Source organism: Diprion similis, chromosome 12 (genome assembly GCF_021155765.1).
Source record: "Diprion similis isolate iyDipSimi1 chromosome 12, iyDipSimi1.1, whole genome shotgun sequence".
NCBI lineage: Eukaryota > Metazoa > Arthropoda > Insecta > Hymenoptera > Diprionidae > Diprion > Diprion similis.
Genome location: NC_060116.1, coordinates 3,221,468 through 3,236,051, shown reverse-complemented (window position 1 = coordinate 3,236,051; position 14,584 = coordinate 3,221,468). Strand labels below are relative to the sequence as shown.

The 14,584-nt window shown below is 38.1% G+C and overlaps 2 protein-coding genes across 2 annotated transcripts; one reads left to right on the top strand and one right to left on the bottom strand.

Annotated features, from left to right (window-relative positions):
• The first annotated feature begins 7,264 nt into the window (after positions 1-7,264).
• Positions 7,265-10,672, top strand: LOC124413124 (cuticle protein 63-like). Its single transcript, XM_046893497.1, has 4 exons — positions 7,265-7,340; positions 8,076-8,309; positions 8,990-9,157; positions 10,361-10,672. The coding sequence occupies exons 1-4, from the start codon at positions 7,329-7,331 to the stop codon at positions 10,493-10,495; spliced, it is 549 nt and encodes a 182-aa protein (XP_046749453.1). The 5' UTR covers positions 7,265-7,328; the 3' UTR covers positions 10,496-10,672.
• Positions 10,673-11,533: 861 nt separating this feature from the next.
• LOC124413613 (pre-mRNA-splicing factor CWC25-like) lies at positions 11,534-12,723 on the bottom strand. The gene is made up of 3 exons (XM_046894334.1): positions 12,456-12,723; positions 12,056-12,317; positions 11,534-11,969 (listed from the first exon to the last, which is right to left on the bottom strand). Exons 2-3 carry the CDS (start codon positions 12,256-12,258, stop codon positions 11,534-11,536), a joined length of 639 nt encoding a protein of 212 aa, XP_046750290.1. The 5' UTR covers positions 12,259-12,317; positions 12,456-12,723.
• Between the last annotated feature and the right edge of the window lie 1,861 nt (positions 12,724-14,584).

Genomic DNA, 14,584 nt, shown 5'->3' with positions numbered 1-14,584 from the left:
AAAATACACATCGAGGCGGATTGTAATTATCTTTTAAAAAACGAACGACACGAATGTGAAAATTCATGCTGTGGGATACTCATCTCTGTTTATTCGTCATCAGCGACTGATGATCAATGCGCTAAAATAAAGGAACTAGTATTTTTGAATAAGACTACTCGATGAATTCGCAAAGTTGCAGGTTACTGTAAAATCAGCTGTCAAAGTTATTACTTAAAAAAAACACGCCACTATTTATTAACACTTTCAAATTTCCTCTGTGAGAATGTGATATTCTTTAGCCAATATGTTAGTATAGATTGTAATGTGACGTAAATAATAATGATGATACATGTTTTTAAACGAGATTTTTACTAATTAATGACATATCCAAACGTTGATATATCAGACAGAAAGATAGACCCAAAGAGAATAGAAAATATTCTAAGACAAACAGTTTGTAAATTTACATTATTGTCTATTTTTTTTTATAACCCTCTATCACACGATTAAAAATCAGTGTCAAATGAAAGATCGACTGAGGTTCAGAATTACAATGTTTAATTTTCTTAAAATTTAACTAAACATAATGTCTTAGTAAGTCCATTTTACATTTGTGTTATTTGTTACATATCTGTTAGTGAATATGACACAATTTAAAAAATTTAAGATTTTAATTTGTCGTATCGACATTTAATTTGTAATTTTTATTTTTTGTTTACTTATTAATGCATTAAAAACTAGTTGAATCAACCCAAAACTTTCAGTGGACCTGTTGAGACATTTTTTTTACCTAACCGTGTAGAAGGTGTTAAAAATTGGATGCAGCGGGTGGGGGTCAAAACTTGGAAGGTTCAATATTGCGAATTCAATAAAAAAGCGAAAGATGAATTATTCGAAATCTTGAGATACTGGTTAGCAGTTTTTCTAATCAGCAACACTTTCAAAAATCAAGATTTCGAACAATCGATCATTCGTTATTTTATTTTCGCATTTTCGACTCTTCCAAGTTTTGACCCAGTTACAAGAATGGTTTCGAATATTAGGGACGATGGTTATAATAACTAACGTTGAAAACGTTCGATCCAAAGACGTCTGCTGCAGGTGTTCGTTTCACCTCACTAATTACCTGCGGACAACATTTCATCGAGTGGAAAGTCGAGGGAACTTTTTTTTGCACAGTTACGGTGACGTAAATTATTATTCGGTAGGTACGCATTATACTCGACATGCGCTATCGGAACTTTCCTTCGAATCGCGGTGAAACGGTCCGCCCTGCAAGTCCTTGCGAAGAATGCGAAGTTTCATCGGGTTCCCCTTAATGTTTGAAGGAATAAATTAAACGAGGCTGCATCACGCCTGCTTTTCGACCGGTTCCGCATGCACACGCCCAGCTTCTGCAACGTTGTTCGATATACTTTAGCCACGCATTACGCATTACGCATTACGCATTACGCACGTACATGCATGCGGACAAAACGAGGTTACGCAACGAGTGTAGCTGGACAGGACTCGATCTGAGATAAATGTTACACTTTTCACTCCGCCCAGCGAAGAAAGCTGCGGCAGGAAATAAGACGTCGAATATTGCCAGAATTCATCCGTATTACATGAAAGGCTGAACGACGAGTTCTCTTGTTGAGAAACTGCCTCCGGCGAAAATTCTTATACATAAGTATAATTATTCATCCGCTGAATTGGGAAATACTGTGGACAAGAAGGGATTGAAGTCAGAAACGTGATTGTAACGAAATATTGGGAGAGAAATAACACTATTTTCTTAATTTTAGGATTATTTCGAATGAATTAAGATCTCGAAATACGAATTTATTTATCCAAAATTGCAAAATAACGCATGTAATAATATTATCTGATACAAAATTGCTGGAAAATCAAAGTTTTGAATCTTTTACTTCAACCTAATCAAGTGCAGCGAGAAGTTATATTGTATTGTATACATTGTGTAAGACTAACTTGTTTATTAAAGCAAAATTATAATTTCAAAAAATATTCAAGATATGCTTTTCAATAGATCTTGGAAATCGTGAAGCAGTAAAAAATCTGTAAGTGTCGATCAAGAAGACGCTATCGAGTTTGAAATTACGTAAGAATATTGGATATAGTACAGATAATTAATTCGAGATTTTTATAAATCACCTGTAAATCGATAAACCTATAAATGAACGAAGGTAAAATCTGATTTACTACGTACTTTGCTAAACTCAGGGACTCCTGTTATCAATCACCTGTCACCTATAAATCTTTGAATTTCACAAGATTATGAAGCATTAACAGAAATGAGTTTACGTAATTTCCCAGACAGCATTTGAAACTGAAAGTCGCCAAAAAAGATGTTTCAATGATATCTTACGGACTCGTTTTTTGACCGCGTAAAAATATCGACATGTCGAAAGGATATGTTTCGTGATTTTGGACGTAAAAAAAATGGACGACAAGACATTATTTAGACAAGGTTTTAACGACTTTTAGTTCTGTGCTATCCGAGAATTGAGTTCACATGGGCTCAAAAAGTGTCATACAAATTTCGCACGTATTGCCGAATTTATGTACCTACTCGTATCGTATAAATCTGCAAGCATCAATCAAGAATATCGTAAATCAAGTTGGGAATTATGCAAGACTATAAAAATACGAAAAATTATAAGATGCATAAATTTCAGTTAATTACTGCATAAAATGACAGAAAAAAGAATCTCATTAAATATTTTTTTGATTTGTGCATCGCAAAGTATTATAAATGCAACTGTATTTTTGATTGAAAATACTTTTGTGCATCTCTCGCCCAGATAAATGTTTTTTGTAGTGCATACTGTACAGTTTTTAATTACGTTCATTTTTCACCATAAACGAAAAATGTAGTCGCCGGTACAAAATGAAAATAGGATTTTATCCGTGACCAGAAAATCTAGTACGTCTTGACTATTCTTTTTAACGGTCACTCGTTTTGTATATTCTTGTAATTGTTATGATAATTTTATATTGATGCAGCAATAAATTTATTTCAAGACCTTATTTGACTAAAAAAACGTAGTTAACTAAATAAAACATACAATTGTAATTACACCAAGCCAGATTTTGTTGCGATTCCAACAATAACTTGAATTTTACGACAGTTTTCTAGTAACTGTAAACAAATATCAATTTATATCGCATTACAGGTAATAGATGACGCCTGACGCAAATGATAATTGATGCATTACAAGATATAGAGATGACTATGAATATGCGATAAATTCCCTTCCCATGGCATAATATGCATGGGAATTTTTGAGGTTCATAGCCGTCGTTTTGAGAAAACAGATTTTTTTTGCGGTTTTTTTACGGTTTTCTTTAAAACTGATATCAATGGATGAAAAATGACTTGATCATCTTGTAGAACGGAAAATTCTCCATCGAATTATGTCCTCATATGTCGGAATCAGAGACGGGTTAACAAATTTAAAAAAAAAAAAGCAATTCTAAGAATAAGTTCTTTTTTTCATATTTGATAATCGAACTCCGTTGCCGATATATGAGGACAGAATTCGATGTAGAATTTTGCGCTCTATACGACGATCAAGTCATTTTCCATCTATCGATATCAGTTTTAAAGAAAACCGCAAAAAACAAAGAATTTTTCTGTTTTCTCAAAACGCTGGATATGTAGTTAAAAAATGACTTCAAATTTGAGTTCCTGATGGCCGAAGACCACTTTTATTATTAGAATTAAAAATCGATTCGAATTTGACCTGTTCTTGAATTTGAACGCGAGTTTAATTACACTGCAGCGTAATGAGAGTATCGTAAAATTGAATGACGGAAACACTGCGGAATATGAGACCGCAACTGCTGCACAGATGATATCGGCTTTTCAATCGCGGTCAGGCCAAGCCGCGCCGTATTTCCACTTCCGGCTCGCCGAAATCAGTTCCGGGGGTATAAAATACACAGGCTATAACCACACGGTGACAGTAATGAAAATGAAAATTCTCGAAAGGGTAAAGCGTTCGTGTATTACGCGTGGTTTCTGCTATTTGTATTTTAGATTTTCTCCAAAATTTTTCACGTAGAAACCCAGTTCGAATTTGAATAAACACTTTAGGGGAAACACAAGGTAATGAATGTATTGTCACGTCAAATATGCATCATTTACAATTATTTTGCATTCTAATAGATTGTTTCAATCTTTTCAAGTTTGAGAAACAGGTCCTTTCGAATAAAAAATTAAATCATATCTCAGATAAGAGTTATTAAAAAAAAAAAAAAATTAATTAATATGCAAAAGTGTGTTGCAATAAGCACTATGATATAAAAATCCTCTAATTCTCACGTTTTACTGTTTACATGGAACCCGTTGATCAATTTCATCAGTTTTCCAAATTTTCAAATTTCAAAAAATCCAAACTTTTAACACTTCGTATCGTAAAAACAAAAAAATTCATCCTGACGTGTTTTTTCTTGTGACAAAAGTCTGATCTATCCGAAAATGAAATTCAAGTGAGTCTTGTTTATGCGAAGGAACATAAAGAATTTTTTTTCTTCATTTTCATTTTTGAAAAAGTGGACAATTTTTAATATATCCTGATATTTTCATAGTGGGATAGAAATGGAATCGAAATTAAATCCACTTACTTGAGTTTTCTAAACATATTCTACGTCCGTATGGCTTAATGGTCAAAAAATTAAAAAAGCAAGCTGAAAGTTGGTAAATCAGCCCATATAATGCTGTAATAACGTGAAACGAACGTTTATCTACCGTCACAGATCTACAAGGTAACACATATTTGTCTCGTTATTCCTGAGAAATGGATTCCGGAATCAAATATTGCACAGGCGAATATCACGCGGATAATTTTCACCAAGTTTTTAAAATTCTGCGAATTCAAACACAAAGTACTTTTTTCTTAAATTCATGTGTACTTAGAATTGATTTTTTGCGTAACACGTATTTCATATGACAATTTTTGAAATTTAATACATGAAGAATTTCACAGCGAATTGATGTAGCGACAACTTTTTAAACACTGAAAAATAAATACACTAAACTTTTTTTTAAATTACTACATGATTTTATCAACTTTATATTGAATATTCATTTTCTTTATTATACAGCAGCATTAACAGCTTTAATCATATGTAATTATAGCAATAACAAAATGTTAATTGGGTGTTAATGTTTTGAAAACATTTTAGTACTGCTAATTACCAACGCAAAGTGTACTTTTTAATCTACCATTCGAGAGATAAGAAAAATGGTGTAATTAGCATATGTTTTTCAACATTGTGCAAACGCAATTGCAAGTGGATGAGACAATTATACCTTGAACCCGATCGAGAGGCAAACAACTATTCTTGTCCCAAACGTAAAACCAAATCCGAGAATCATCTTTTTGGCTAATCGTGTACGTCTGTGCATTTCAGCATGTGAATAATAATCACCGAACGTTACATCGTGATACAAAATTCGACTCTTATTCAAACACTTGTTCTTTTTTTCTCCCACGACTTGCGATTTTATGGTAACTAATCTATGTTATAAAAATCGCTCAATTTTTTTATCTAACCGGTCAATAAAGTCACTCAATTTTTCTTCCTTTGGTTTTTTGTTCTCCATCGACATGATTCTTACAAAACTAGAAACGTTATTGCCGTCCGGACTGCAGTATTAGAAATCAAAACTCGAGTTTGGCTTTTTATGGAAAGTAAAATAGCTGATCATGCTTATATCATGTTAAACGTTGGCAATAATTTTTGGCACGTCGAGGATGTAATTAAGCCAAATTGGGCCATTTGAATGAATATTCATTTCATCAAAGAAGCTATGGTAATTGGAGCTCTAAATTACGTTTTCAAGCAGTCATCTTAATTACTGATCATTCCACTGAGTGCTTGGTTCTAAAGTCCAGAAAGCCACTGAAGCTGAACGTAGGTGATACCAGATATATGCATGTCGGATTGCTGATAATTAATTCGATCGATACTCGTATATTATGCGAAAATATGAGAATTCCCGTCTGTTACTGAAGGTCTGTTAAAAAAATTTCAACGCTTGCTTAATCGACAGTTAAAAGGTTCAAAATTTACGACTCAATCCCAATGAAGAAATTCATCTCCTTTCGAAACATTGTTGGAAATGAATTCTGACTCTGTACCAAATGTTTTAGAATCTTATCTGTGATCACTGGAGAAGATTTCGAGTACAGGCGATTTTATTCGTAGAAAATAAAAATAAATGCACGAACTGCAGATAAGTAAAAGAAAAAAAAATTAGCTATATCGCAGTTAAATAGATCCGCTTGATCATTCGGGTGATTAAAAAGTCAGGATTTATATTGGTCGGTAGTTAAATAAGGCGATAAATTTAGGTGTATATCCCAGTCGATGAAAAACTGCCCAGTCATCAATTATTTATCAGTCCGTTAATCACAAAGATCGATGATAGGATCGCAACCGCATCCTTTTCAACCTCCAACCAAATAATTTCCGAAAAATGGACCGAGTCCAGTGCGAAGAAAAAACAACTTTGCATGAACGATGTGCAATCGTGCTTTAGCATATTGAAATATTATTCAGTCCCAAAGAGACAAAATTATTGGAATCGTGAATAACAAACATTTTTTCCAACATACCGAGGCTACTAATTGACTTACTCGTCTTTGGAAGGAGACGCCATAGGGTGTATGTGTCAAGTGTCTGTCTATAGCTACAGTAAGAATTTGAAAGAAGCGAGGTTGCAGTTTTTACGATCTCTCAAAGTGAAGGATCAAAATGAACGTACAAGCAAGAAGAAACGCTTGTTAAAAAACTGCACACTTTGTTTTCAATCCGAAATCACGAGGGCATTGCGTGCACGGAACGAGCGTTGCAAAGTGTTTTGTATTTTATGGTTTTAGCGAATTTTTCATGAAACAACGCAGAAGCGTAAATCCTTAGAGTGTCCACCGTGTGATTAAATGTTACGATATGTCGTACGTGAACGTGCATTCCCACATTTGCATCGTGTTATACAACCGTTGGCTAAGCCTTGCTGCAGGATTTTCCCCGCATTTAATATATCCCTACCAGTGGTTTCCCGTGCTCTAAATGCAGGTACGCGACTACACCGACAAACACACGAACATTTTCATAGAAGACTAGATCAGCGCTAGACACACACGCACACACTCGAATGCATTGAGGTAGGTGTGGCAAACGGGCGACAATCGCTATTGGTTTCCTATTGGCGGGGTGCATAGGCAAAATGAAAGTGAACTCCCTATATAAAGGGTGGTTTTCTACCGAATAGCGTCAGAGCCGATTTCATTTACCGGTCTAAGCAGTGTATCTTGACGGTCAGCTAATCTGCCACCATGAGAGTTCTGGTACGTTTGCAAATTCAAAATTATAGGATATCATTTTTTCGCCCAAGGCGGGCTTCGACTTGTATTTTTTTATTTTTGGGGCACCCTATTTAAATTTTGGAAAAGTAGTCCAGCGTCTTTTTTGGCAGTTATAGTCAAACGATGGATAAAGGATTTGACGAGTCATTCAATTATCCTTAGACAGAAAAAATCGTTCGTCTAGCGTATTCCTTTCGAAAAAATCAGTTCTCACAAAGACCATCGATATGAGTTCAAATCGCGACAGCAATTAGTCAAATAAAATTGATCAGTTGCACCAGTAGATCCGGAAACTCGAAACGTTCAAAATAGCCTAAATTATCACTGCCCAACTGATTCTTACGCGTAATTCTTGAGCACGAGTAGAGATCAGATTCCGCGTTAAATAAAGTCTAGCCAATGTCGGAAAATAGGTTCGATCAGTAGCTTACTAGTTTAGAACAAATACTTGTCACAACCAGGCGATAAAATCCTGGTAGATCGTAAACCTGGTCGAGTATCAGATTACACGCTGAAAAAAGTGTGAGCAGACAGTCCTGAGACCGAACGATCCTCAAGGAGCAAACAAGTTTGTCGCGGCTGCCAAGCACAAGGCTTTCGTTGTCCCGAGTGGGCTACGTGCGACTTGAACAGACCAGGAAACGCTGAGTCCGCCTACACGGCGCTGGATTTCCCTCGACCCATATTCATATTGTGGCGTAATGTCTGATCCCGCAGGTCTGCTTGATGCTGGTCTCGATGGCCTTCGCCGTCGAAGACAAAGCCGTGAAGAAGCGAGGCCTTGGACTCGACCTGGGACACGGAGGATGGGATGCCGGCTATGGATATGGCGGATACGGTGGATATGGACACGGACACGGTCACATCCAAACCGTTGCCATCCAAAAGACTGTCGCCGTTCCAGTGGCTCATCCCTACCCCGTCGACAGGCCCTATCCTGTTCATGTCAAGGTATGGTGATGATTGGTTGGTTGAGGAAAAGAGCTTTTAAGCCCATGTGACATAAAGTGCATTCTTATTCGGCTTATTCCCGGCAGAAAATAAAGCCAACTGATCGGAGAACAATGAAAAGGGCATATTTGAAGCCAACAATTGACTACATGTCAACTACAAACGTTCGCAAAAGTCCAATTTATAGTCAACGGTTTAGAAGTGGACTATAAATTGACGTTCCATCGTGAAAGAACAGTTTCGCAAGACTTTGAAATTACGATAATTACCGATTTTTTTCTATTGATCCTGTTACATTCGGTATACCGAGTCCTACACGATTTTTAATTTTTGTTTCGACGTTGTCTTGGCTTGATATTTTTAAGGATGTCATGTGTATGAGGTTGACTCAGCTTCTACTTTGGGCTTATTGACAGTCATCAACGTATCTCAAACGAGCAATCACACGTCTTGCCTACTGTCTGAAAATTTTAACTGAACTTTTTTTCATCCATCGACATCATCCCGGGTTTAGTTAGTTAACGGATACATTTCGGGGAAATCGACTCTTCCATGCTTCTGAGAATAAAACCATTCTTACTATCATCCTGATATACGTTTTTTGCTGGACCAGGGAATCCTGTTCCCTGAGAGCTTGACATTTTTCATGGTTCCTAACAACAACCTCAAACTTTTTACAGGTACCAGTCGCCCACCCTGTGCCTGTACCTGTACCGGCTCCCTACCCAGTGGTCCACACCAAAACCGTCCACGTCCCTGTCGACAGGCCGTACCCAGTCCCCGTAAAGGTAGCCGTTCCAGCCCCTTACCCCGTGAAGGTGCCAGTACCAGCCCCCTACCCCGTCAAGGTGAGATATGAAAAGAATTTTTCTGACACGGTTAGTGTAGTGTGCCAGTGTAACGTGGGTGTGGTAATGATGTAGGAAATCATGATGGAACCTTACAGATCCTGCATAAAGTAGAGTACGTAATTGTTGCATGTAAATTGATACTCATGGTTTACCAAGGTGGGTTGAAGATTGATGCTTCGGAAAAAATTGAACTCGCAACCACGTTAGACTGATATCAATCTCCATTAGAATGGACGACTGGTTGTTGCAGTGTAGGTTAATTTTCATGCACAGTATTCAGGCACTCAATTGAGAAGATTTGTTAGGATAACTGACAAGTAGGAGGCAAACACGTGCTATGAATAGGGAAAAATTATGAAACAATAATTTCTCATTTCTCATTTTTTCATTTCTATTACGCCATCTGAAAAACAGAAATTCCATCCGATAATTACAAGCTAACTGAATTTATGTTTTTTTCGCACGTGTGATAGTCAACTCATACTGGCCTCGTATAGTTTATATTAATAATAATGCTGCTCTCAAAGATAAATGTTTTTTTACTCGTTCAAGGATGCATGAATATTCTTGTTTCCAAGTAATTTTTTCGATTCATCACACGATTGTCACACTAGTTGACTTGGAAGTCTTTAAATCCTCAGCTCCGCAATCTTGCATCAAAATCTGATCAAACTCTGATTTGATTTTAGAATTAATTATTGGTTCCGGGTCATTTAGGAATTTTTCTGAAAATAAAAGGTTACAATGAATAAGATTAAAATATATGAGAACTAAATGGATCATTGAAGCAGTTCTTCAACCTGCATCGAAGGATTCCGACTTCGTCAGATATCAAATAATCGATCATGATCAGTTAGAAAGCAAAAAATACTAAATTCATACAAAAGTTATTCCGGTTTCCTAAGCACAAACTTTTGCCTCTCATATTAAATTCTCACGAATTCCAACCTCAAGAGAATCAAGCGTATTTCAAAGAACCAGTCAATTGCTCCGGTGTGAATCCATTCTTGGTAAATTCCACCGGGAAAAAAAGTTCTTGAAAAATCAGCATGTGTATTCAGAAAGTGGATAACACCAAGGTAATTCTGACACAAATAAAACGAGCTACGAAATTTGGCCAACCTGAGCAAACTCTGAGAAAAATTCTTCGTCCTCTAATAGTAGAAGCACAGCCATTTAATTATTCGTTTATTTTTCTAGGTACATTCCCCAGTTCCCGTCGCCGTCCCGCACCCAGTTCCCGTCTACGTAAAGCAGACAGTCCCGGTCTATGTTGGTCACGGAGGCCATGGTGGTTACGGTGGCGCTTACGAGGGATATGGCCACGGCTGGTAGGAGGGAACAGGACGACAGTCCGAAACACCGTTATCACGAATGAAAACTTCGTCGTTAACAGAAGCGTAGAGATCACTGTAGCCTGTTCACCAAAATCGTATACCATAACGCGAAAGAGTTCGCGTGATGAATCAATTTTTTAATGTTTCATTGAAGATAATAAAATTTTTATAAATAACTACCAAAAAACTATGATGCCTTTTACTTTCCTCGATTTCATCATCGTCATCTCCACGGTTCTATTTTCTAGGTTATGGTTTTCACAACGAACTGTTTTACTTGCGATAAAACCTGAGAGAAGTAGGTATGCATAAGAAAAAACAGTTATCCTAACTCATAGACAATCGTGAGTGTCGTTGTTTCGCAAGTACCGAGGTGTGACCTCCTATAATAACGCGCCGTACTAATTATGTGCAAATGAAAGATTTCGACACATCCTCACACAAAGGACACGGGTAGATCACCTATCAGATGTTGCGTTACCCCGACCTCATCTTACGAAATTAGAACTTGCCCCTGATCCTTCCCAATACCATCTACACCTGAAAAAGAAAAAAACTTCTCGTCCTACGATGTAAAGAAAAACTCGGCAAGTAATTGAAAAATTGCATGAAAGATTTATTTGCGCATAATATAATATATAAACTGATCAAAAAGGAAAAAAAAAAAAAACAGACATGTTGAAAAAAACAGCGGCAAAATATATATCAAATACACGAGGTTGTATAAAAAAAAAAAATATTTTTAGCAAAATTAAAAGTACGACGACACCGTTTGTTTGTTTGTTTGTTTTATGTGTGTTGTGAAAAAAAAATTCATTTCATCCCGAACGGATGATCATTTTTTTTCGAGAAGTCACACCAGGGGCGAAGAAGAAGAACCAGCCTCGCACCTCTCACGACTGCGGATGTTTTCCTCGGCGGCTGTAAAAGGCAAAAGAAAACCGAGCGTCAACGAATGTCAAAGAAAAACAAAAATCTGATTCAAAGAGGAGGAAGAAAAAATCACCGGTGTATAACCCCACGACTTTCGCTTGGCTTACAGCGGCGTCTGGCCATCGAGAGCCGCACTGCCTCCCGAAGACCGGGTAGCCGAAGATCGATCGCTAAGACTCTTACTGCGAGTGGCGCCCCTCTCAGGGAATTTGCCACGTCCGAGTCTGGTGGGTTTTCTGGGGCTGTCGCGCGGCAAGATGGCGGCCATCTCGTCCATCTCGTCTTCGCCTGCGCGCCTGCGCCCTCGACGTCCGCACCTCCTCTTCCCCCTGCCCCTCCTCCTCCTCCTGCTGCTGCGTTTTCCCCTGCACTTTCCCCTGCCGTGCCTCCTTCGCCTGCGGGATCGCCTGCGTCCGCATTTTCCGCGCCTGCTCCTTCGCCTGCGTCGTTTCCTGCCCTTGCACCCTCCTCTTCTGCCACGATCCACCAAGTCGTCGCAGCTGATTGTCAGCCCCTTAGGGTTCGAGAGGTAGTAACCGCTGTGGAGGATCAATTAATTGAATTTGAGGTCATTCTTTCGTCGAATTATTTTCCTCTTTGAACTGTCATACACTTTCAAACTTACCCTTTTGCGCGATGGATCAAGCCGTAAGACATGCCGCGCTTCAGGGCCATCTGGACGTGGCGCTTCAGGCTGGGGCCTGAGACGTCGTATTCCGAGGCGATGAAGTTCATTATCTCGCGCGAAGTTGTGCCCTGGATGTCCCGCAGCTTCCGGATCGCCGAGAGGACGAGGGCGGTGTTGCGGGGCGGTTTTTTCGCTACCATTTTCAGGCTGTTCGGCTGAGGAAAGTTGGACTCTTTTTGTTAAGAGGTACTCATCTGATCTGCGAACATTATTTTCAAAATATGTGTCGGTTAATCATTTTTATAAAAACTTCTTGGATCGATAATTAACTGAGAATGAACTGTGAATTAGTCCAGTCACAAAGAGGTTCCTTTCGGAAAGTGAGAAAACTGATTACCTTTAATTAATTTTCTGATCTTCTATAACGCAACAACAGGAAGAGTCTTCGCTTGGGTAGATATTGGATCGCCAGCAAATTTAGAAAATGTTGCTTATTTTTTTTCTTTTAAGTACTTTTAAAGAAACGTATCCTCCGAGGGCGGTGTCGCGACTAATGAAAATTTACTGTTTTTTTGCAAACAACATCTTGGTGACGATCTTCGATTTTCCCTTAGTCCCATTGTCTCACCCAATCTTTTGTCAGTTTTCTTTTATTCCACAGCTCAGAATACAGGACGATTTACTCCCAAACTCACTCCGAGTGTTTTCGCTGGTTTTGTATCCTTGTCGCCATTAATTGACTCCAGCTAACGCCATCCTCTTCGCTCTGGATGAAATTTTCAACTGTCAGGTTACTTCGAAAAAAACTCCAAGCTCGGAACGTCATTTCTTCAACAATCCAATGCTCCGCTAATCGAGAGCCGATTATCCTTTTTGTGAACCAATTAGCGAACATCCTCTCATTCCGATCCTTATACCCCTTGCATCGAGAACCTTATATTCAAGCACTCGCTGGAATTGTAACAACGCTATCGTAACTACAGGGTGAAACGAAAGAAATGTTTTAGTTAAACCATAGAATCTGACGGCGAGAAGAACGCCAGAATTACCGTAAAAAATTTGTGAAGTCTATAACAGATAATTTATAAAACGCCCTGAGTTGCCAGTGAATCCTGACACTCAAATCATGAATCATTCCCATGAGAACTGCGTCTCGAAATCTGCAGTTTGATGCCAAATATGCCGAATCTGGGTACAAAATTGAACTTTCTAGCAATTTTAGTTTGACTCAAAAATTACATCAGCATGGTAATGAAGCAAACAAGATCCTTGCGGCAATTTCCAAGATAACATTACAGTAATTCCTCAACACTTTTGATATATGAAGAGCGCAACGAGATTTGACTTCAGAGTTATGAACCCCTTTGAAAGTGTCTCTTGCACCCTGAGTACAAAAGTCGAATCCCTTCTTCAATATTCCATTTTCATTAACTTTGGTCTATAAATTTCGACTTTCAATTCCATGAGTCCTGAAAAAAAAAAAAAAAAAAAAAAAAAAAAGAGTGCAGCTGGCGATTGATGTAACATTATCCAAGCACAAATCGTTTCGGTACACTTGTGTTTACGTAAGAAGCCCGAAAGGGTCGGTCATGCTGAAAAATACAGAAATGCGTCCATACGTGTTATGTACCTGTAAGTACACGATGCCTATTTACTCTGGCGAGGTATATAACACAGTGGCAAAGACTGCAGCGAGTATAAACGGCGCAACCGCGTAAAAATGGTGTGAGTTTCCGGTTTCGAAATCTGTGTACCAGCGCGCAGCGTGTTCTTTATGCAATCCACCCGGTCCTCGGTAGCAAAAATAACGGGGCTGGGAGAGGGAGAACCTTTTCACTTCCATCCCATCTTACATCCTATCCCACCTTGCAGCTCGATCTCTGTCTCCTTTTCGCGAGACAGGCAAGCGATATCTGCACCCCGTTGACATGCTTTACTTCATCGCATTAATAACGCTCGCATAAGTAGCCATTAACGATTCTTTCTACCGATTTTTTATACCCACACCTTACGCTCGACATATTTACATATATATACTCTCGGTTGGATTTCGTACGCGAAATTCATACGTCTGTATGTATATACTAGGCATATAAATGTACTTTTGACGTATCTACTCACGCACCTTTGATATATATATATAGGTATATTCATGCAGAAGTAATGATCAACGCACGCTACGTAATAGTTTCGTTAAATTATTATCATAAGTGCAAAAAATAATGGAAGTGAAACCAAAAGACCTTTAATAGCAGACGCGTCTCTAGATTGTTTTTGCTTCAAAATATGTCATAATAATTTCACGCCGGTGACAGACCGTACAATTTCGTCCAATGATTGAAATTTCGCAGATGTATAATATATATATACATATATGTAATATGGATGTATATACCTTTATATGCATGAACCTATTTCACTGTCCGTCCAGAGTGTTACGCGAACAGCACACTGCGCAACTCATCGGTTAGATTACTCCGACGATTGCCATATTTGTTTTATCCCAAAATTGTGAAATTTGTTATT